This window comes from Lepidochelys kempii, chromosome 3 (assembly GCF_965140285.1).
Source record: "Lepidochelys kempii isolate rLepKem1 chromosome 3, rLepKem1.hap1, whole genome shotgun sequence".
In the NCBI taxonomy this organism is placed as follows: domain Eukaryota; kingdom Metazoa; phylum Chordata; order Testudines; family Cheloniidae; genus Lepidochelys; species Lepidochelys kempii.
Window position 1 is genome coordinate 9,104,291 of NC_136382.1, and position 25,034 is coordinate 9,129,324.

The 25,034-nt window shown below is 42.2% G+C and overlaps 1 protein-coding gene across 8 annotated transcripts in view; it reads left to right on the forward strand.

Moving 5' to 3' along the window:
• HMBOX1 (homeobox containing 1) overlaps positions 1 to 16,816 on the forward strand; it is a 143,100-nt gene extending 126,284 nt beyond the window's left edge. For 4 of the 8 annotated variants that reach the window (XM_073335637.2, XM_073335645.2, XM_073335639.2 and 1 more), the window contains 5 exons: positions 8,600 to 8,682; positions 10,342 to 10,437; positions 11,670 to 11,764; positions 11,976 to 12,077; positions 14,668 to 16,816. In XM_073335637.2, the coding sequence (XP_073191738.1) occupies positions 8,600 to 8,682; positions 10,342 to 10,437; positions 11,670 to 11,764; positions 11,976 to 12,077; positions 14,668 to 14,805 (514 nt within the window). In that variant the 3' untranslated portion in view covers positions 14,806 to 16,816. Of the gene's footprint in view, positions 1 to 8,599; positions 8,683 to 10,341; positions 10,438 to 11,669; positions 11,765 to 11,900; positions 12,078 to 14,667 lie in introns of those variants that run through there. The other 4 variants (XM_073335638.2, XM_073335641.2, XM_073335642.2 and 1 more) reach the window with 4 other exon arrangements.
• The last annotated feature ends 8,218 nt before the right edge of the window (positions 16,817 to 25,034 follow it).

The window sequence follows — 25,034 nt, forward strand, 5'->3', positions numbered from 1 at the left end:
GTAAACGTGGAGCTTAAATTCGTGGCGGCCTACAGCTACTAAACACAACTCGGGAGCCTTGAAAAAAGAGTATGTGTCTGGAAGCAGGAGGACTGCAGGAGCATGAACACAGCCCCTTGTGGGACAGGCAATTTATACCCATCAGCAATAACCAAATGGGAGCTGGTGTTGAGGGATTGTCACTTCCTCCCTCCCCTGGACAGATGGTGGCTATAACACAGGGCGCTGTTCAGGCTCCAGCAGGTACCCAGAGAACCCCACAGAAGATGAAATATTTCACAGCTCAAAAGCTTCCTTGACAAATAGAAATGAATTACATGTGGAAATGATTAGGTATCCTGAACCCCAGGCTGCTAGAGTGGCACCCTGTACTAAGGGTTCCAAGCCATGGGTCTGTTTGGCAGTATTGGTGTTTCAGGCTTTTGAAACTAATACCCTAGACCCCCTCTCCGAGCCCCAGTGCTGATGCCCCAGTGCTATCCATTCTTACACTGCTAAGGAGCTTAGGTTACTTCGAACCCTTGTCTTTCCAGCAGTTGGATGTGGAGCAATAAAACTCCTACTGTGGATCAGTGGGATCACAACAGAATGGGAGGCTGAGGGCATTAGTTGGTGTATATAAGATCTTGGCCTGGAAAACTAAACTCTACAACTGAGCAAAAAGGTTGGCAGCTATTGCTGGAATTCAAATAGGGGCACCTTGGTGGAGATGTGTAAATGTACATTACAGAGCCCTGGGCTGAGATAGATTCTCTGACTTGTCATTGTCCCAGGCACATTATCCCTGAAAGGTTTTCTCTGAATCTGCAATTTTTTAGACTTCAGTGTTATTGAAATGAAACTGCTTCAAGGATATCTCCATTCTTTCCCATCTTATGGATTCTCATTTCATGTAAATTATTTGGCCACTTTTCATTTTAATCCTTTACTGTCATTCTCTGCAAAAGAGATCATTTGGTTTCTTCGCTGAAGGTGTTCAGTGATTACTCGGCTGACAGCTGCCCTTTGTCTAGAAAGCATAATCCCTTTGCAGGATTTAGTTGTGCCTGCTTAATCACTATTTTTCTTATATCTTCTAAGTTTGCTTCATGGCTTTTCTTCTGAAGTTTTAGGGAACTTCCAGTATTGTGAATGGAGTGTTGTCTTGTGGTTACAGCTGTGAACTAGAATTCAGGATTCATGGGTTCTGTCCCTTTCTCTGGGGGAGAGTGTACTCCAATGATTTCAACAGGAACCATAAATGAGGACTCTTGAGTTCTTTTCTGGGTTGTGGCAGGGAGAATGGATGGTGGTAACAACTGGGTGCTCCTAGGCTCTGTTCGGAGCTCTGCCACCAGAGCTGTGGCCAGTGGCAAGTTCCTTAATGTCTTTGTGCCTCAGTTTCCCCATCTTTGAAATGTGTATAATAACACTTACCTACCTTACAGAGATATTGGGAAGCTTTTAGGGCTTGTCTACATGGCACCAGCAGCGAACTAGGGGGATGTGATTTTGAGAGTACTCTAATGTATTGGATTGTAACTGTCCCATGTAGAGCCTGCTAGCACACTCTGAAAAAGTACCTAGTACATGGTAACATAGTCCTTTTGCACCTTGTATGCAAGCCCTTAGTTGTTTTGTTTTGTATTATGGTATCACCGATAGGGCCAGATGAGATTGGGGCCCCAAAAGAAGTGGAGGAGGGTGTAGATGTAGCATACAATATTTATAAACCACTTTAAGATCTTTGCATGAAAGGTGTTACAAGAGTGTAGGTTAGTATAGTGGGAGTGTGGTTTTTACTGTTAAGGTTGCATAAAATTTTCCATTCTAACCTGTTTTTCGTTGCTTGTAACTTTCTGAGATCTTTGTCTTTTAGACTGGAAAATTTCAGTCTGCTCTGCCTGGAGTAGCTGACAGAATTGCTCGATCAAAGTATAAAAGCTGAACATGGTGGGGAGAAGGAACATTGGGGATTACGAATGTTGATGGGAGGAGCTGTCCAGGAGACTGGATGTGGAGGAAAATGTGAGTTGAGTTAATAGGAGGGGCAGGAAAGGAGTTGTACCAGGCTATTAGAGGCTTGATGGGTGAGTGGGGGGAATTCAGATGCCGCATAGGGTTTGAGCTAGAAGGGGCTATGGACAGAGAGTGAGAGAAGTGATCTCTACTAATGCAAACCACCTGTGGTTATTGTGCCAGATCTGAGAGTGAATTTGTCCATTTAAGTGTGAAGCAGGGGGGTTCTAGTTCTGCTTTAAACTTAAATCTCAACAATCTTAACTGACTTCAGAGTAGCAGCCGTGTTAGTCTGTATGAAGTGAGCTGTAGCTCACAAAAGCTTATGCTCAAATGAATTTGTTAATCTTAACTGAGGAGTCGCTCCCAACACCTCCTTAATGCCCACCCTCACCACATTCTGTGCATCCGCCATGAAACTTTGCTATTGGCATGTCATTTCCTCCTCATGTTGTGAAAAGGGTTAGCTTGTCCAAAGGAGCCTGCTCCCACTCATCACAAACCTGAGTTCTGTTACGGGTAGCAAGCATTGTTCCCTTTCCAAGGCACTGGAGCCAGCCAGAACATATGGTAGCCTGCAGCTTGTTAATAGTGCATTCAGTGTAGCACATAGCTATGGGCTGAATGAGAGGCTCGCGAACGGCTTCTCCATTTTCTTCTCTTTATTAATATGTCTCCCTGTTTCTCAGATGCACAGCTTTTCCTGCATTTTTACGTTGGCTTTTGTTTGCTTTTCTTTACTAAGCTTGAGCATCGTCCACCAGGTACAGGGTTGTGGATCATCCAGCGCGTACAGGAGTACAACATCAGGCTGTCACCTTATGATTTTAGTACATGACAGTTTTTCCCTCTCTTTCTAATTTCATGGGGTTTGTTTTATGTTTTGTAGATTTTTGGCAAGTATCTGTAAATGAAATAGAGTTTTCACAGGAAACCTAATACAGCTATTTGTGGCAGATTTGCAGACTTCATCTTTGGACTAGATTCTCAAGGGGAATTAGGTACTTAAGTGCCCCTTTAGGCACTGAAGTCCAACATTTTGGCATCACTGGCATTCGCAAACCACCCCCATTCAGCTGTCGCCTAACCCTGAAGGCGTCTAAAGTCCCGTAGGCACCTACATTTCTGCAGATGTATGTGCACGCTGCCGACTAATTCCTGACACTGCCAAACAACTCAGCACCTAGCTCATGCCTAAGCCCTGGTGGGTTTCTCAAACTAGACGTTCCCCCACCTGTGTCGCCTGGTCCTGTGGGCATGCTCTCAGCACACCCAATCCACGAGGAGTAGGAAGGGAGGATGGTGGTAATGATGTCTCCCTAAGACCCAATAGCCCAGTGGATAGAGCACTCACCTGGGATGTGGGAGACCGAGGTTCAGATCCCCAATCAGTGTTGGAGCAGAGCTTTAGGTAGACATTGGGCCAGGGAGAGCCTAGTGGTTAGTGCATAGATTGCAGTCCCTTATACTTCAATCAGAGAGATTGTGAAAGCCACACCATGCAATAGCCTACACCCCACTGGTCAGTATACTCACCAGTGAGATGGGGGACCTGGGTTCAAGGCCCTGCACCACATCAGGCAGAGTGGGGATTTGAAACTGGGTTTCCCACTTCTCAGGTGAATGCTCTAATCCCTCTGGGCTGTTTGGTATCTGTGTGGCCGTGGTAGAACCATCACAATTTTTCATAAGAAAGGGCTGGCTTAGCAGCCTGACTAGAGAGGGAGAATCCCGAGGAGAGGCACCTAACTCCTTTTGAGGGGTGGGACTTTGGCAGCTCCCCACTCAGCGTCTTGGCTTCTGTGAATCCCTTGCCTAGGCGCCTACCACTTTCCATGCATTGCACAGGGACAGTAGGTGCCTAGCTCTCAGTTGTGAATTCCTCTAGGCGGCAGGGTGCCTAAAAGTTAGGAGTTGCAACTCCCAGCATCTACGGCTATGTCTACGCTGTGCACCTTACAACTGTGGGGTAAGCAGTGTAGCTGCTCCTTGTCATCAGGAGAGAGCTCTCCAGCAACAAAATAAGACCACCCCCAACGAGGGGCAGTAGCTTTGTCGGCGGGAGAATGGCTCTTGCCAACAATGCACTGTTCACACCAGCGCTTTTTGTCATTAAAACGTTTGTCATTTGGGGGGGTGTTTTTCGAACCCAATTACTAAGCCTAACTAGTTTAAAGCTTTAATAAGAGAATTTTAGGACAATATATCACCAACTTAATCAAGCAGAAGTAAAACAGAGAGAGCAGGATAGAGTAACAATCAGTTACCCAGTTCTGGGGTATAGGTAGGCTGTTTTTGTCATCATCAGGTCCATGCTGGTTCTCTCTGATAGGGTCCTGCTTGGCTCCTCGTCCTCCAGCCCCCTTTGTTATACATGCGTCCATTATACCTTGTCTCGTAACATCAAGCAGGCACACGTTATTAAAACTACCTTATTTATAACCATTCGATTCTAAATATATTTCATACACATATAATAACTAACTCCAAATCCTTCTAAAACATCCATTTTTATTTATCCTGCTAAAACTCTAATTGGTACCGCCTTGTCTATTTTTTTTTAACCAGCTGTCCTTTTATTGCTTTCACATATTCCATTATTTCTTAAAACAGTTGTCTTATTCATACTTGTCTGCATCTTGTGGCCTTGGTTGACTAGTCCTGTCCAGTCAGAATCCATCCCCCCTAGTCTGTCTTACTAAGGAGAGTTGCGTCTGGCTAACAAATCACACATTTGTCTAGTGTGCTTAGCCCTGTTATCTACACCAACCAAGAATCCACTCTAGGTAAGACACAAACCAGCTTCATGATTTTTTTAGCCTTTGAAGTTGTTTTACCAGTGTTTTGAGAGCTGTGTCAGCAAGATACTTACAGGATGCAACAAATTCCTTTACATTTTCGTATTACACTATTAAATATATAATATGTGTTTTTCTAACACATTTCATTATACATTTCTTTACACTTTCTTTCCTTGTTATTCCCTTTTCGAAAAAAGTCCTGTACAAACACAATCCCCGCAAACAGGAATTTGTAAGGGAGGACAGTTCTGTGCTGAATATTCCATGGTACTGTATATCCAAGGGATGGTATGTTTCAAAGAATGAAAATTACATTGATTCCAGGCCTGGGAAATTGCCAGATCAAATAAAGCCCTGCAGCCTTTGCTGATGCTTGCCCTGATTTAAGACAGAATGGCACCAGGCATAGTGTGGATTGTAGATGTGTGTAGTTTCTCAGGATTTAGGCCCAGATCCTCAAAGGGAGTTCAGAGTTGCAGCACTCAGCATTGCAATGGAATCTACAAAGCTGAGCTAAGCTCCCTGGACAATGAATGGAGAGAGATGGGTGCTTGAAGAATGGGATCCACAAAAGCCAGCACATTAGGTGGCTTCCTGCCTAAGCTAGCTGCATGCAGACAAGATGGGTGTGTCATGAGCCCCACCCCTCTCACAAAGTTAGGTGCCTAAATCCAGGCTGCAAAGAGGTCCCTATCTCTGCTTGCAATCCACAGCCTGGAGCCCCACTCCTGGAGCCAGGTGACTTAAGTGCCTAACCAGTTTCTTGTGAGAATGAGCTAAACAGGCACCTAACTCAACCCCAAATAGGAAGAAGCGGCAGCGATACCTCCTTTAGCCCAGTGGTTAAAGAACTCCCCTTGGGATGTAGGAGACCTGGGTTCAATTTCCCCTTCTCCCATCGGGCAGAATCCTACCTCTGAATAAAGTGCCCTAACCACTGGGCTATTCTGATGTGGGTCTCTCAGTATCTCCTGTTCAAACTGTTTCACTTTGGATAAATACCTAAATAGACATCAGGGCAGAGAGAGAGAATGACACTATATCCTAGTGGTTAGAAACACTCACCTGGGACTGAGGAGTCCTGAGTCTGGTCCCCCTGCTCCGGTGATTCTGATTTATCCCAAGTGGAACACCTTCAACAGGGGAGATTGAGGGAGAGCCACATGAGAATATCTCATAGCCCAATGATTAGAGCACTCACCTCAACGGTGGGAGACCCCTGTTCAAATCCTTTTCTCTACAGCAGGCAGAGGGGGGCATTGAACGTGGGTGTCCCACTTTGCAGATGAGTGCACTGGGCTAAGCGTTATGATGGGGGCCCCCACTGCTGCCGCCTCCTCTGGCCAGATTTTGAATGGAACCCAGTCCAAAAGGCATGCTCAGAGCTCGCCTACCAGATCAGGTCCCGCAGGCGAGAGAGGTGGGCAAAGCCTATCTTTCCAGGCTTTGTGGGTCACCCTTGGGCTTAGGCAGGAAATAGGCATTCGTACACCTAGAGCAGTGGTTCCTGAACTTTTTGCCTGCATGACCCCATTTTCAGCCTCCCGTGAGCCCAGACAGCATGCAGGATGCCATTACCAAATGTCATCCTCTGCACAGCTTGGCGTTGCATGCACCATACCCACAAGGCCATGCTGTGTGGAGCAAAATGGCGTCTGCACACTCGGGATTGCCACAACCCCATCTGCTGATGGCGCAACCTCACTTAGGGTCATGCCCCCTCATGGGGAACAGCTGGCCTAGCATGAGGCTACAGTGCGCATCTCTGGGCGCAGAAACATAGAGGCCTAGGAGACTCGCAGCAAAAATGTAAGCACTGAGTGAGGTTTAGGTGCCTACAGGATTAGGTGGCCACCAAGCCGGAGTTCCGTGAATCTCGGTGGAACCCAAAACTAGGAGTTGTGTCCCTATGTTTGGGATTTAGGTGCCTACGTAGACCTATCTTAGTCCGTAAGAGAGACTCTCAACAAGAAACCTAGAAGAGGAAGGGTGGGCGTGTGTGTGTGTGTGAGACAGAGAGACGGTATTTAGTACCCAAATCACTAATTTCTATATTCTGCTCCTCGCTTAAAAATGTAATTTCAGTGGTTGCAGTTGTTCTCTAAGCAAGCAAATCAAATGGATGCACATTAACAGTACTTCTTGCCATGCGAAATGAGCAATTTATCAAGGAGTAGCCAGCCCGCAGGCAGGGCTCCGATTGTGCGTGTAGCTGTAACTACAAAGTGCAGGGTGAGCAGCAGGGCTGGAAGGCAAGAAAAGAAAATTCAGGCTGGACATGTACAAAAATTTACTCACCATGAGGCTGCCTTGGCTGTGGAAGAATCTCCAAAGCGAACTAGGGGGAGCGCTGTTACCTGCCGGTGTTCGCAGGTAGCTTGGGAACAAAATATTATAGGGAACAAAATCATGCTTTTAACAGCAAGGCGACCTAAATTGGTTTCATCCGTTTATTTATATATAGCAACTTTTAGCTGAAAAATCAGGGTATATCGACTGTATGAAGTTATGCTGGGAGCAGATGCGCACAAAGATGCGGTGGCGGGGTGCACACCTGCGTGTGGGGGTGTGTGCTGCCTCCTTAATGAGTCCACTGCTACATAGTCTCCTGGTAAAAATAAAAAGCAAAATTTGTTCCCTTAAATACACAGCAACAATTTTAAGAGTCCATTACCAAGCTGACGGGGGAACTTTTGTAACTTTGACTTTTACTTTTGCAAAATAACCCCTACAAATACAAATATATTCCTAGGATGAAAACTGAAAAGCAATGAAGTGATTCCTGCATATAGGGTCTGAACCAGCACCATTAACTTCAATGGGAGTTTGATTGGGCTTACAGGTTTTAAATCAGTTTGTTTGAGCTTGTTAAGGCTAAGGAAAACATTTCTAATAGTAAAATTATAATTTTTATAGCAAAACTATAGGTATAGTAAAATAATTATCAAAAGCTATAGCACTAAAATAGTATCTTATTATCCTATAGTAAATTTACGATTATTAAATTGCAAATATAATTTTAAAAGTGCATACTAGAGTTAATTCATAGTTCTTAGAGTATTACTATATAGTTCTGCACTCACAGAACCCTTGTAAGAAAACCACTACATTCTCCCACAGTAATGACTCAAAACAGCTGTAGTTATGTGTTTCCTGGTAAAATGTGAAGATTTTGGTGGTCAGTGTGGAAGTAGGTACATAATGAATGAGAGATGCTTACTGAACCCTGAGAATCAACATAAATATTGAACATTGTGCACTGAATGAGACGGCTCATGCAGAAAAAATAGTTATCACATAATGGGGGGTGGATCACTTGATGTACCTGTGTTCTGTTCATTCCCTCTGGGGCACCTGGCATTGGCGACTGTTGGAAGACCGGATACTGGGCTAGATGGACCTTTGGTCTGACCCACTATAGCCGTTCTTATGTTCTTAATTAAATGAGTAGTGGTGCCTCAGTACTAACGGTGGGGTTTCCTACCAGAAGTGCTTCACTTTGCAATAGTATCTTTGGTATTTGCCGCATTTTCTATTTTTTCATACATACTCACTTGCTATAGGGAACAGTGCAAGTGTGGCGGTGACATTTGGTTATCTAAGGCGATTGAGAAGGTTTTAAAGGGGAACTGTGTGTTCACATGTAATACATAAACATGCACATACTGTTTAACATAAAACCTAATGTGTCTGTATTGTCCCTTTAAGACCAGTGCATTTACTAGCCATTGACACCTTTTAGTAAAGCTGTTCTGGTGCATTCATGTTTTGATTTCTGAAAACCTTTTTTTTTCCTGAAGTTACTTCAATGAGAATCAATATCCTGATGAGGCAAAGAGAGAAGAAATTGCAAATGCCTGTAATGCAGTTATACAAAAGCCAGGTAAGGACCTGATCACGCTGTTCATCTCAAAGGAGTCTGCAATTAGATTTCAACATCTCCTGCTAAATTCAGCAAATCTCATTTTATGGCTGTTACTAACAATTTAGTGCTCTCAACCAGTAGTAAGTTTTTCCTAGAGCGCTGTATGGCTCGTGTCATTCACGCTGCTGTACTTGGATGAACATGAGGGCTAATGTAGTTTTCAGACCAAAACACTGATGTCTGAAAGTTAAATTTCTACTAATTAAAATAGTAGAGAGCTAGATGTGAAGTTCAGCATCAAAACATTTCATATATACAGGGTCATGTGGGGTATCCATAGAAAGGGAACAAATTTCAGAGATTTGCATTCTTTAAAGCCAATTATTTTTAGTTTACTTTTACAAATATGTGCGCTTCTTATCTGAGGATCTCAAAGCCCTCTACAAAAGTGGTTATGTGGCATTATTATTATTATTGTTATTACTGATCTCATTTTAAGGATGGCGAAATGTAGGCACAGAGAGACTGTGACTTGCCTACGATCACATGGTGTATCCTTGGCAAAGTAGGGAGCTCTGGTCTCCTGATGTCCAAGCTTCTCTGTAGCTTCTAGACATGAACCTGCCCTGTAGGTTGTGTGTGTTAAATTGGAGGATCTCATTTCCCTTCCCCCCTCCCCAGCATCTTCTCCGTTCTTCCTGCTCCTGTGATGGTAGGAAATGAGAAATGGTACCTGGAATGAAGTGGGGGTATCTGGTTTAGTTTGAAGAGGTGAACTGCCTTTGCTTAGTTGAAATAGTAGAACATACCCAAACCTTGCAGATAACACATTCTGCAACGTTTGTTTACAGGAATTAAAAGTAATGCAATAAACCCAAAGGAGAAAAAGAAAAGCTAGGATGAGACGTCCTAACATATGTGACAATTTTAGCATTAATGACTATAACTAGTAAGGAGGCAATCTAGTCGAGTGGACGGACCACTGTACTGGGGGCTCGGTATCCTGGGGTTCTAGTCCCAGCTTTGTCACTGGGTGACCCTGGGAAAGTCACTTCCCTGCTCTGTGCCTCAGTTTCCCCATCTGTAAAATGGAGATGATAGCAACCCCTTTCTAAAGCACTTTGAGATCAGCTGATGAAAAATGCTATATAAGTTGTTGTTATTACTATTACTAGATCTTCTCTCTGCCATCCTCATATCTCACTTCTTATTAATGTTTACTCCCTTTTCTATGGCACTCACTACCTTTGCACCTCAGACTCAGTAACCAAATTAGCCTCACATTATCCCTATGAGGCGGGAAAGTATTATCCCCAATTTACCTGTGGAAAATTGAGGCACAGAGAAGTGAAGTGATTTGACCAAGGTCATGCACAAATTCTGTGGCAGAGCTGTGAATTTAATCCTGGTCTCTTGAATCTCAGTACCTGAATTGGAAGAGCAGCTTTGCTCGCTATCACAGTTTAGGACTGAGCTGGCTGTAGTTGCAAAGAAAAGCCCTGCATTTCATTTGTGAACTGTTCTTATGTAGTTCCACTCTCTAATGCTGTCTACTCTAAGTTTCAAGGGTTTATCACAGGGCAGGGATCTGCTGATCTTATATGCATGTGCAAAGTGTCATCCATACCTGTGAAACCCAGTAAACAACTGTGTGTTTTCTACTGTATATTTTCACAGGCAAAAAGTTGTCCGATTTGGAACGAGTTACCTCCCTTAAAGTGTACAACTGGTTTGCCAACAGAAGAAAGGAAATCAAGAGAAGAGCCAATATCGGTAATGTATCCGAGAACCTGCTTTCAGACAGCCCGAAGGGCTTAAGTAGATAGGCCAGCTCGAGGGAGATGGAAAGTATAAGATTGAATTCTATTAATGCAAATGGCTAGGAGCTCCAAGCATTTTCAATAGTCAGTTAAAGCACTTTTTAAAATAAATCTTTCACCTTCTCAACATTTCTAAACTATCATCGGGGACTCAGTTTACAAATGTCAGTAGTAGGACAGGAAAAATGATTCAGTGCTCGGCTGTCACTAGAGGACCTAATTTCTGTTTTAAGTCTGAATCTGATCAATATAGAAGGATTCATATTTCCCTAACACCGGATTATTGGCCCAGTCCCATTAGATGTCCCAAATGAAGCAAGAGAAGCAGTAATTTCTGCACTGGGGATAGGGGAAATTCAAAATGTACTGAGTTTAAAACCTTTAAAGTGTAGTCCCACTCTGAAAAGTGTCAGGGGGAAAGGGGAAGCGATTTTTAAAAAAGGGGTCTTTGTGTGTAAGTTTCTTGCCTCAGTAATATCTAGCTCAAATGTACTCATTTTACAAGTCAAAATGGTGGTGATTTTTCTTACTGCCAACCCTATAAGATTCCACTGAGATCTGAAAGTCAAGATGCGTTCTTTACATCTCAAATTCCATCACCGTACCAAGGATTCTGCAGGCCAAATTCTTCCTTCGGTTACCCCTGTGCCACCTATTGCCTTCAGTAGGTTTGCAGAGCCATAATTGATTGGAACATAGTAAACAATTCTGTTGACGGTGTGCAAGCTGGAATAGGATACAGCTCACAAACTTAGCTGTGTTGGTTCTGCAGACTATACAAAGTTTCGAGCTTCAGACCTGAAGAAGAGCTCCGTGTAGCTCGAAACCTTGTCTACCTCACCAACAGAAGTTGGTCCAATAAAAGATATTACCTCACCCACCTTGTCTCTCTCATATCCTGGGACCAACACGGCTACAGCAACACTGCATGCACAAAGGAGAGTCTGTCCATTATAGACTAGATGGGGAAGAAGGAAGATTTGATGATTAGACATGAAGAATGGAAACAATTTTGTGGGGCAACAGAGGTGAACACTCAACACCCACCCCAAATTGTGGAGAGTTGAGAGGAGGAGGCCAAGAATTGACCTTGCTAGTCCACTTTCTTCAAATGCCTAAAAATGGATTGTCTTTAATTCTGGTAATGCATCAGATAATTTAGGGATCCATTTGCTTTTTTCGAAGAAGCAGCAATCCTGGAGAGCCATGGCATAGATGTACAGAGTCCAGGAGGCCATTCCAATAGCGATGACGTCGATGGGAATGACTATTCAGAGCAGGTAAGAATCTGAGCTGAGCTGCATGGCCCCAGATGGGAGACCCCGCATGTGACACTTCAGCGTCATGGGGCCTTGTACCTCTCATGAGTCAGACTTCCTTCTTTTTTTTTCTTTCATGTAATTTTAATGGGGAAAGTGGAAGAGCACAGCTCCCCTGTTGAATGTGTGAGAAACCAGTATTCACCCACTTGGATTTATTGTCATACAACAGGACACTTGGCAAGTACGCAATGGGGAGGAGGAGGGAAGATGTTCAGAGGGAGGCAGAGAAGCAGAGAAGGTAGAAGAAGACAGGAGGATCTGCTCCAAACAAGCAAGTGACACCATTCACACAACACACAATGTTTGAAAAATGCTAGGACAGTGTTAACTCAAGCTACGCACCATGCATAATTCAAGCTGTCCTTATCTCTGGCACTGGTACAGTGGTTAACCTTCAAGAAAGGATGTACAGATCTTTAACCATTTCTGCAGTGTGTTGGGCACAAACATGCGTCCCTGTGACATCAGGCACCCATGTTCTTATCCCACCTCTCCTTCTCCATCTTCCCCTGCAGAGTCAATGGTGACTAAGTCCATTTTGGATAGATTCATTTGACATCATTGACCTTACTGAACAGTTCACTTAGATGGTTCTGCTTCCTTTGCTCCTTGTGTTCATGCTGCCACACCCAGGTGTCTGGGTTTTGTTGGGGTTTTCTTAATAGGCCATCCCTGGAAAGAAGTAGGAGATCTCATCTCCATGTGGTTACTGGGAGGCCAGTATCCTGGAGTAGCTACCCCAGTAGGCTCAGCCCAAGTCCAGTGGGACAGTGATTGGGTGAGAGGTGCTGGCATACCTGCTCTGTTTCCACCATCCTTGGAGCTGCTGCTGTTTCTTTGGTGGAGGACGAAGATCCTTTTATAGACCATCTCTGGGAGTAGTTGGTGGAGCTCTGCTCCGTATGGCTGTGCAAGGTCAGAATCTCCTAAATAATTGGTGTGATATATTTTGAAATTGCAGCCAAGCACATTTAATTGCATGCCTGTGAGATAGAGGAATTGATGGCTTAGCAGATGCATTGTTTAGAATTCCAAACCATTTCTTTCTTTCTGCATTTTTGTATTATCCAACATATTTTTGGAAAGAGAAATAATTTGCTTAATTGCATTAAAATTCTCTGTTCAGAGTCCTTAGACATTGCAGTTCTCAATGATCTAGCCCAGACTCCACTGTAAAGGATAATTAGGCATTAAAAGTTAAATGGATTACTGTGGAAAGCTGTCCTGATGACCATTTAACACCCATTCAGCCGTTACACTGAAACACAGGTTTTATGGTTTTATCATTCAGACTCCAGAAAACTTTAAAACATAAAGTTTATCCAATTACCATTAAAGTTAATAACATAATGTTAATACAACTTCAGAAGGATTGTGTTTTTTACACTTTCTCGGCATGATCTAGTTCACTTATATGACTTTTAGGGTCAGGTATTCAAAAGCATGCACACAAGTTCTGATGTGCATGTGGGGTTTTGAACATCTGGCCCAAAATTCATGGCAAATTAAGAGATTCTGTTAAGCAGCCTCAGGAGTTTACTGAAAACTGGCATTTCTGTCCCACCAGCAATCACCACCTGCCATCTTGATTTAGAAATGATACTGTTGCAAATTCTTCATCATGGGCCTGATGTAATAATGACAAAAATATGTAGCATTTTTGCTCTCTAAAATGCTGTAAAATATTAACTAATTCTCACAAGACCTCTGTAAGGTAAGTAAGTATTTTTACCCCCAGTTCAGAAAGGTGGGAAGCTGATGCTTAGTTTGCCCAAGGTCCCAGAAAGAGTTGGTTTTTAGATTTAGGATTAGAACTTGGATTTTTGTAGTTGGGTTTAGTGTGCGGGTATTGGGTGACGTTAGTGGTCAGTGATGTACAGGAGGTCAGAATAGATGATTTGCTGTTCCCTTCTGGCCTTAAACTCTATGACTTTGTCTTATTCCTAGGACCCTACCACATTCACAGCCATGAAAAATGCGTCACGGATCATGATATCTGTGTTTTTGTGTGCTTTTACCCTATACCATACAGATTTCACAGGGGAGACCTCAAATTGGGGGTCCTGACCCAAAAGGGAGTTGCAGGGTTTGCAAGGTTATTTTAGGGGGATCACGGTATTGCTACCCTTACTTCTGCGCTGCCTTCAGAGCTGGGTGGCCAGAGAGCAGGCCTATAGCAGCGAAGTTTCCCCATATTCTTCGTATTTCGCAGCAACCACACATCCTGAACAAGTAAACTGTTGTCCTGTTAAAATTAAGAGGCTTCTTTTTAGTGTTTAGAAAAAAGACACACAGGAAAGTATGGTGACAGATCTGTTTGACTTGCAGTGCAGGCAGCAGTAAAACCCACAGGTTTTCACTATTTAATTAAGTGCGGTGTGGCATGTAGCAGGAAGGCTGGCTAGACTGTGTGATCTGCTGTGGCAGTTCCTGCATGAGGTCATTTCACCACCTTTTTTATCTCTCGGGGACATTTTCAGCAGCTGGTTTAGTGCTCAATTGTCTATAGGGGTATCCCTATATAAAATAGAACCTATGTATATATGTGTCACTTCTATTTTACACTAAATCACACTTACCTTATTATTTAATACATTCCTCACTAAGCTTGCGTTTAACCAGTTTTTATCTATTGAAAATAAACAGAATCTCCACACCTTGCCCTGCCCATTTCAATGAACCTGTGTTTGCCCAGTGAATGACATTTTCTTAAAGGGAGTCCATGTTTCTTTTCAACCCTACCCAGTTAGCAAAAGTGTAATTGCGGCCCTTAGTTAACTGCTCACTTTAAAAACTCTTTCACTCAGACTGAATGCTCACTAATTAACAACGCTTCATCTTTTTCCTTTCTGCATACACAGGATGACAGCACTAGCCATAGTGACCACCAAGATCCCATTTCATTAGCCGTGGAAATGGCAGCAGTAAACCACACCATCTTGGCATTGGCCCGGCAAGGAACCAACGAAATCAAGACAGAGGCCCTAGACGACGACTGATACAAAGAAGGGGGAGGGTCAAAACAAGAAGTAACTTAGTTTTAGACGTAGCACCTTAGCAGACTTTCCTCGGTCCTTAATATGTGTTCTTCTTACAGTATAACTTTGCAGTTTCTTGTACGTCAGTTAGCTGTTAGGGTCTTGTTCTGTGAAGATGGCATGGTGCCCTCAGCCTTTGCATATACTCTCTCAGTATTAATTCCCAGTAAATAATCAGTCAACCAACCAACCTCCCTCTCCCAGCCCCAGTGGCTCGAAAATCTTGCTGCTTTGTCTTAGCATTCCAAGAAAGTGCTTCCAGGTATTTTAGAGAGCCCTCAGTTCCAAGTCTTAGGCTACATGTCAAATCTTGGATATCCTTAGACAGCATGTAAAACTAGTCTGTACGCTTTTCCTTCTCCAAGACTGAAAGGATGGAAGCTGAGGTAGAGGCTCAGGGTCGATGGACACCATATTGGGAGTATCAACAGAGAGTAAAAAGAACACTAGAAACCCCACTTCAGCATGGGAATAAGTGATTTCCAGCTGCAATAAGCCGTGCCTCACTGGTCACACAGTGACTTGATATACTTCTTTTGGGTACTGCGCTGAGCATGTCCACGGGAAACATATTCACACATTTCGGTTGATGCTCACATATTCAACACAGACATCCTCTACTCTCACAAGCTGCATGGCTTAGTGGATAAAATACTGCCTTCTGCCTCTGGGACCATGATAGAAGCCCAGCCTGGGATCACATGAAAAATGAGCTGAATGTCTAATGGATGGCAGTCCACTTCTCAAAACCACTATTCATTATTTGGCACATCTAGCAGTGCCTGCTCCGAAGAGGTCTAGACTCTATCGATCTGTCATAGAAGTTGCGTTACCTTTTGTTCTTCCTCTCACCTTTCCCCCTCCAGCCCCTCTCAAAAGCAATGTTTTCAAAAAAAAGGGATTAAGATAATAAATGGGTGAGTTTGTACAAGTCTGTGTAACTACTGCCTGCAATCCCAACAGGCCTGAAAGGTTTTTGGAGGACTTTGGTATCTAGTTTCTGCTAGTTATCAACATGGCATAAATATTCACCCAAATATGAACACTTCTTAAAAGGCAGGAAGATCTCCTCCTTGAGATATAGGGTGTAACGCTTTTGTGTTCTCTTTACTCTGTCCTTGTTAAGGTGTGAGAAAGCTATACTGCTAAGACAATTTAATTAATAACGGGAAGCCATATTGATAATGGATGTGGTAATATTTGTAAAGCAAACCTACTTTAAGTAGCAGAAACTAATGGAATTGTTTTTCCTTGATCATATGTAGCACTTTTGTTACTTTTTTCTTAAAGATATTTATATTTGATAAATCTTTTTTTTATCATTTGAGAATTCAAAATACCAAACGACAAACTTGCATTACAGAGTCACCCTGTGATCACCTTGTCATCTAGTATCTAAATGATGAACTGTGTATGCATCTAAGAAAATTACATCTGCTGGCATTGTGTGGAAGTGATCTCATGGCATCCTGATAAAAGTGATATGTCGCTGCCGGTAAGAGGAAACTGTTCCCTGGAAGTAGCACGGGATGCGTTAGAGACGGTCTAGGCTGCATTATATCTTTGAAAAAATGAATACATTTACATAGCATTGCCATGGCATTCCATTTTATCCTCCCTGCTATATGGAAATAGTTTAAGAGGGAAGATGGCTTTGTTTTGAAGTGTGGCTTTCCTTTGTCTTTTGTTCATTTTTAAAGGTGAAGGGAAGTTACTATGACTTGTTTAGTTTTTATTCCTTCCCATCTCCTCTTCATCCCCCAGCTTTGCAAGATGGTTGCAACTTGAAACCCTCAGATATAATTGCAAGCACTTAGAAAAAGAAAGAAAGAAAGATGAAATTGTGGCACATCAGCAGGGTTTTAGCCAGCCTTAAACCCCCTGAAGGTAAAGACTAACTAGATCATCTTTCAGAGTAACAGCCGTGTTAGTCTGTATTCGCAAAAAGAAAAGGAGGACTTGTGGCACCTTAGAGACTAACCAATTTATTAGAGCATGAGCTTTCGCAAACTGTAGCTCACGAAAGCTTATGCTCAAATAAATTGGTTAGTCTCTAAGGTGCCACAAGTACTCCTTTTCTTTTTAGATCATCTTTATGTCTGCTAATCTTGTGAAAGCTGTTTAGGTAGATGTGGGGGAGTTGCCACCTTTTTGTCCCTGTGACTTTGAAGATATATAGGCAGGGCTTGGTCCAGTCGTTTATTTATGGATTTCATTGGAAAATATATGTGCTTTCTTTAGCAGTAGATCACTGAAGCAGAATGGAGCTGTCTTTTTCTGTTTTATTGTATTTCTTGAGTAGGCAAATTCATGAATAGTGTCAGAATAGACTCAGGAAAGAACGAAATTGTTTCAGTCATCATTGCAGTGTTCTTTCTTTGTGTGTGTGTGTGTGTGTATGAATCTTTCGGTACTAGTGAGCAAGAGCGGGGGAGGGGTGTTTTTGCGCCGCAGGATGATCCAGCAAACCAGCTTCAGTGGAATTTTACCTACTTATTCATAGTACAGTCATACACAGAGCTGACAAGAAACCACCACAATTTATTGCAAGGAGATTTTAATAATCTATGGCCTCTTTATGCTGATATTTCCACCAGGGTTTGTTCTAGCTGTTGCATTTTAAAGAATCAAATCAAACTGATAGCTGCACTTACAAAATAAAGATTGCTTACATTTTACCTTTAAAAATTCATTGTTTAAAACAAACATCTATTTAGAGCATTAAGGAAGAATAACACCAATACAGTAAAGGCCAGATCCTGACCTCTGCTGCACTGGTGTAAATTTGAAATAACTCCACTAAAAATAATGGATTTACACCACTGTATAGAAGAGAATCTGGCCTTCACTCTGTCTAGCACCGTCTTACAGCTCCTGTGTCTCATAACACATCAAAAAGAATAAGCAGATGAACAACTTGTGTATCATTAGAGATCAGTGGGTCTTCCATCCTAAATTGCAGCTTGCCGGTAAACAGCAGTCTTCCCCGCACCAGAGGAAAAGCATAGGCTGATTCAGTAGGTAAGAAATGCCTTTGGTGAGCCAGGTGCGACATAGTTCTGTTTATCTCCCTTCATCTGCATTCTGTTTGATCTCTGTGCGGCCCCCAGAAGATATGATCAAGGAATATGACCTTAGCCATCCTCAATATCCCGGTGACACTGAGCTCTCTAGCTCCCTCTATAGCCCGCTGTGGACTGTTTCTTGATTGACAGACACTTGTTTTGATGAGGGGTAGCCGGTCTAGGCTCTCATTAGATAACTCTTGGGTACTGCGTTGAGGGAAAAATTTCAAGACACTTTGGAATGGCTTCTGCAGCCTTGTCGTTCAGGGCGAGGACAATGCTGGTGAGACAGCCCTGGAAATTAAGGTTTGTTCTGGGTCACTCCCTCAACAAGCTGAGACAGTCCTTCTGAGGCTATTTCCATCTCTGCATTTTCTGTCAAATCAGGCTTTTCTCTGCAGTGCTGCAGTTCAAACCTTGTTATTGACATTCATACCTTCATCACCTCCAGGCTAAATTATTGTGCAGCACACCCACTTGGGTTCTGCTTGAAATTGATCTGAAAGCTGAATTGGTTACACAACGGTTACTGACTCTTTCCATGGATACAGTTTAAAGAATCTATGATTCCTTCCTTCCATGTTGCTGTTACACCAACAGATTCAATCCAGATTGTCATCTCATGGCTCATAATACTTTACCCAACATTTTTTTCATCCTCCAGAGCAGGAGAGGTTGTCTAGGTTGTCCTTGCTATCTATTCCTAGATATTATTTGAGCGTGTGGGAGTGCGGTGCAGAACAGGACTCCGTCCATGGAGGTCCCTTCTCTGAGGACATTCCCCAGAGTTTTCCTCAGGCTGGCTCCTGACTCTGCATCAGGCCTTTCTCCTCTGATTTGTTCATCTTTGGCTATTTCATTGCTCCACTTTTCTTTAACTCCCCTTTTTCTTTTTTCTTTGCTCATGTAGTTTGGGCAGTGTCTTTTCCTGGACTATTATGTGTAATATATTCATTTAAATTTGGTACCGATGTCCATATATTTTGCAAAGGATGCCGTAGATAGTAAGTTAACACAGCCGCAGACAGCATTTTTCTTTGATGCCCTTGTGATGCAGAGACATCTTCTAAGTACTTGGAGGTGGTGTTACAACAGTTTCACTGCTTCAGTAAATGTGTTCTTACCAAGAAGGGAGTTTCTAACTTTGACCTGTGTTTTCCAGCGATGCTGTGTTGACCTAACATGATTGCGAGTGGCGTTTGTTTTTTTTATTTTCACCTACTTAAAATATTCTCCTATAAGAGCTGGACCTTGTCTGCAAAGTCTGGATCCAGCTTTTCAAAGCTGTGGGGTATTTGGATTAATAGTTTTGGTTCAGACCCATGTATAATATAAATTGCAGTAGTGACCTATAATGCTTATATGAGTCTTCATTGAATTTCTCAATAACTCTATTTTGTTCCATTGACTATAGTGGAGTTTAATGGATCAGTGTTTTCATAACACCCAGACTATCTATGTAGGTGGATGCACAGTTTTGAGATGGGTTTTAGCATACATTGACTGGACTTTCTACCACCTCGCTATTGTGGCTGGGAATCTTTTAGTTTGGCATAGCTAATGAGATTATCTATAAGTATCACTTTCATATGCAGGCTGGCAAGATTTTTGCTATTTTACTTCTCATGTAAAGCTAGTAAAATCATAGGATATGTCTACACTGCAACGTAAACTCAGGCTTCAAATTCAGGCTCAAGCCTTGCCCTCCTTCCGTCTACACATAAATCACTCTAATCCAGAGTTCGGACCCAGGGCCCTGTGGTGGCGGAGGGTCCGAGCCTGAGTCAAGCTGGGACAGAGGGGGTCAAGCCTGATTGCTTTGCAGTGTAGCTGTAGTCCCACTGGACTTATGCTCCGGGAGTCTGACAAAAGTGTCCCACAGGCCAACTTTCTTTGTCCTCTGGAACAATCATGTTTTCCCACACTGCACCCAAACAAAGGACTAGAGCGGACACGTTCAGTAGGAAGTCTGGGATATGGGTGGTTGGGCTGTGGCCCACATCATACAGTGTAGACACTGAAGCGCCAGGTTGGTTCCCAGGGTTCAACAATTCCTAATCTGGGATTACAAATGAGCACAGATGCTCAAACCCTACCCCTGAGTTTACATTGCAGTGTAGGCATACTCCCAGTAGTGTGGCAGAAGTAGAATGGCACCTAATCAGCTCATATCGGAACTGGTCGAAATCTTTTTGTCATGCTGCCTTAAAGGGACATCAGCAAGATTTCACTAAGATTTTCAGCTTCCCTGTTAAAGTACTTTTCTATCATTACGCTGCCTTACCTCATGCAATCTAATTAGTTTTGTCACACAGAGCTATCCGGTAATGGCAGCAGGATTCCACTGGCTGGCTGGGGTACAGTCTCAGAATCCTAGAAATCTAGGGCTGGAAGGGATCTTTGGAATCCCTTGCCCCATACGGAGGCAGTACCAAGTATACCTCAACCACCCCAAAAGGCGTTTGTCTCACCTGTTTTTAAAAACCTCCAGTGACTGAGATTCCACAGCCTCCCTTGGTAACCTGGTCCAGTACATAACTATCTTTACAGCCGGAAAGATTTTCCTAATATCTAACCTAACTCTCCCTTGCTACAGATTAAGCCTATTACTTCTTGTCCTACCTTCAGTGGACATAGAGAACCTTGAAGACTGTTTTCCGGTCCCCACTCAGATGACTTTTCTCATGACTAGATGGGCACATTTTTAAAATCTTTCCTCATAGATCAGGTTTTCCGAACCTCTTATTGTTTTTGTTGCTCTGTTCTAGACTCTCTCCAGTTTGTCCACATCATTCTTAAAGCATCTTTTATTGTACACATGAGTCAGACTTGCAAAATTGGTGTGTGGATTTTGAATGCATCTAATAACAACACTGCCCCAACTATTTAATCCAGGATTTTGATTCACGTTGTAGCTTGAATTGAGATCCAAATGTAGATTCCCATCTTCCTCCCTGAGGTTCATAAGTATTTGTGTCCAAGATCTGGTCTGAGTCTCTTAAGTTATATGAGGTTTGGACCCCAGGAACTGGTCACTATGATGGTGTTTGCCCTTGTGGGTTTTGAATGGAGGAAAATGCTCCATCTAATTTCCTCAAATCAGTTAATTTCTGATGGTTGTGATGTTTGCTAGAATGTACGTTTCTTCTTAACCAGGACATTGTGAATTTAGTATTGCTTTCTGTTCATCAGCTAAGTAATTTATCTCTTCCTTTACGTCACAGTTTGTTGGATTATGACCAAGAAACTTTGGGTTTCTCATCAGAAGAAACTCCCTTGCTCTTATTTAGTAAAGGGCTTCATGTCCCAGTAGCTGTTGCACTCTTCAATGCAATTTTTTTTCATTAACAATATTATTTGCTAAACACATTTTTAGGTAATAATTTTTTTATTTGGTTTAGCAATTTTGCTCTTATCGTGGGTCTTTGTTGGCAGGTTGTATCTTGAAAAATGAGTTATATGTCACAACCAAAATATATTCATTGTTGTGGGTATAGGACTTTTTCTGTTTTTTAATGCCCTCCTGCTGAATTCATTGGGGTGCATAGACATCAGCTAACTTTTGCAGTTTTACTGAGCCAAGACATACTCCTCATCATTCCCTTGAATGGAAGGCGAGTGCACTGATCAGGAGAACTAAGGAGCTGGATTGCTGAGCAATTTCCAAATAAAGCATTCCTTTCTGGGCTTTTCTTAATAGCTAGGGTATTTACTCAGGATTCTGAATCAGTTGTTGGCCAACACAAATTTGGCAGACTGAGAAGCATGGCCAGAAACCCCTGTCTCTTCGTTTCATTTAGCAATGTCTAATTTACAGTAGCTAAATTGTCCAATTAAAGATATTCCATGTTCAAGAAAAAAGAGGTGGCAGCTACAAATTAGAATTTCAAAGAAACAAAATTTATTTTTCTCTCTTGAGAGAAGTGCATTAGAGGACTGTGTTTGGTCATCTAAGGACTTAAAGCAAGTGAGACAGCGTTTTATGTGTGGTGTCCGACACAGCAAAAAAGGTATTCTCCTCGATGGGGTTATAGTCCTTAAGCATCTTCTCTGTCATCCCCTTGTGTGGAAATGCATGTCACACTCTAGTTTGTGTTAATGAGAAAAAAGACCCAAATATATTTGGTTTCTTCAGGATTTCTCTCACCCAGTCTAACTAGGATGTTCTTAAAGTGCTCATTGCTACAGTATCAAAGGGCTAAATCATACGGACAAATTGGGAAGTGGGTTGAGAGAGAAATATGCCTATTCACTTTTGTGCCCCTTTTCAAGATTGGTGGTTGAGTTGTTTTCATCAGTCTGAACAATAACAATCCATGGATAATACACAGCTTTTCTCTTTGCCGTTCTTTCCAGTAATCATTGAAGCACTCAGGCCAGGAGTTTAGATGCTACAAGTAGGTGTGAGTGCGTTAATGCCATTGAGCCATAGTGAGCTGTATAATGGATCTTTGATGTTTGTGTACTTATAGTACTCAGATGATCTGGCAAAATGCTCTGTCTTCCATTTTCATTCTCTATCTTTTTAATGTAAGCCGGTGTGCTCTGTTGTAATTCACTCTCCAATTCATACTGATGTGTTGTGATCCGATGGAGGTTCTGCTCAGTCTTTTCAAACTGTAGCCATGGCAATTGGGTGGGTAGAATGAATACATAAAAGTGTAATGGCAGTTTTGAATGACTGGGTGTCCGCCTGACATGTAATTAGCTGCTTCAGGAAGATGTAGATTGGCATGGTTGTAATTAAAAGGATTTCTGTCCCTTTATGTGATTGAAAACAGCAGATCTTCCATTCCCTAATTTCCCTTAGTACCAATGCACTCAACAATGTTTGGAACAGCTACTGAGTAAACTAAAATAATGACCTGTTCCTTATAATGCTGGACAAAACTGGGATTAGGTTTCTACGCAAAGCTTTTTTCTCTTTCTTTTATCCTGGCCATATCTGTATAGCGTCTCATTGGGTTGCAAAAAAAAAAAATGCATGTAATGGCTTAATTATTTTCCATTTTCTGAATGAAGGATCACTAGAAACCCAGAGAACTCAGTTTATTTCACACCTTAATACTGCCATTGCTTTCATCCTGAATCTGTCCTTGGAATATACTGCTTGTATTGTTGTTGTCCAACCCCTGGACCAGACAGTATAATTAGCTCTTAGATGCTCTCAAGTAATCTTGTTGTATTATCTCATGCTGGGAATGTTGTCAGCAGTTGTCATCAAGTTTTGAGCTGCATGTCACTTAGACTGCCTATTGTGAGAGCTGTGGAGAAGTGATATGAGTTAGCTCACCTTATACCTCAGATATCAAAATAGATCCTAATGTCAAACAAGAACTCAGTTGTCCTCCACTTGCTGTTCTGCCAGGTAACAGAGCTGAATATATAGTGGTGAACCAAGCTGCTGTCGAAGTCACTGCATAAGTTCTCACTGGATACTGTCAAACACCTATCACAAGGCGTGACAAACACTCCCCCATTGTGCTGTTTGGAGAGGATGCAAGAGAAACATTATTTAGTGATGGATCTTGAGTACAGCTGTGCTGGGTCTATGCTGCATTTCCACCCCACCTAATTTCTTACCTTTTTTGTCACCAGAGCCACCCTTGGCATTTTAATCACATTGGACCAGATTTACAAAGGCATTTCAAGATGCAGGCAGGCGTCTAGCGGGATTCGCCTAAGACGCTTAGGCACTCTTGTAAATCCCAGTCGATACCTTTCTGTTTCCTTAGGTGCCTAAATACCTTTGTAAGTCTGGCTCATTGTCCAGTGCTGTTCAGAGCAGGTCTACCTGACAAGATGGCTAAAAATCTGTTTATGCTAGTTCTCTCAACATCACCATCTCCAGCGATGCTGTACTGGCAGTAGGAACGGCAGGAAATTTTTTGGTGGGGAGTCATAATGTGTACAAGACTTTAGGCATTAATTTTGCTGCTATTGTTTGCTAGACTACCTAGATTCTTTCCTGACTTGCCTGACTCAAGTCTTCCATGTCATGACAAGACACAAAATGTAGCATAAGTAACATACATTTGTAATTAGTGTGTCTTTAAGAGGATAACTTTGGCATTCTGATCTGTTTTGACAACGTTCAAGATTTTTTAAAAATACATTTACTCATAAAGTTATCCATTGAATCATTCAAGCAGAGCAAAAGAGATCATGGAAAATAAGTCAATGACTAATCTTCTGCATCCAATATATCCACAAGGCGTATTTGACATTGGTAAGGCTGATTATTTAAGTCTGCTGAGAAAGTTGCTGCTAGGACAGGACTATAGCAATGGGACTGTAAACGTCACTCCACTGCTAACCAGAGCCAGGGATCTGGAATATCAGCTCATCAAGGAGTTTTTCCTAAACCAGGGTGGGAGGCATTGTCTTTGCATGTTGTGACCACATCTTTGAAATCAACATGGAATCAGATCTTCTTTAGCACACTTTGAATTACCTTCTTTTTAAGATGTATGTTTTCTCCAAGTGCAAAGTAGTGACAGGGTTGGTTTACATAACAGATTGTAATGGGCCAAATTTCAATGGAGCTGCTCTGGATTTACTCTGGAAAAGTAAAAATTTGGCCTGATGCTGTGAAAGTCCAGCTACTTTGTAAGAGAGTATTAAACCACTAAAAGAGAAGGTAAAATGATTGAATTCTATATGCACTAAATTTCCATCTCCCTCATCTTCAGAAGTGTAGGACATGTACAATCCAGTTTGGTTACTGGAATTTTGTTGTTTCAGTATATTGTGAAATCAGTTCTAGTTTTCTGTTTGGCAGCAAACCCAAGTTTTTTAACATTGTTAGTCAATAACCATTTTTCTACAGCTTTAGTTTTGATGCTTAGATAAAGTAGTAAGTCTGGGGAAGAATAACCCTAAATGTAATCTCCTTTTTATTAGTTTCTAAACAGTCTCTCTCTGGTTCTCCAGATCATCTGTGTTTTTGTTTGTCTCTTGATCCCTGTGCGTGTTGATGACTCTTAACAAAATAGGTCTTAATACGGATAGGTATAGGGTGCCCATTGCAAACTTCTGCCTGACCTGCTAAATAAGAATCCTATATCATAGATATCATATTTATGACTAAAATAATATCATCTAGACTTAGAAGTCACCTCTTCG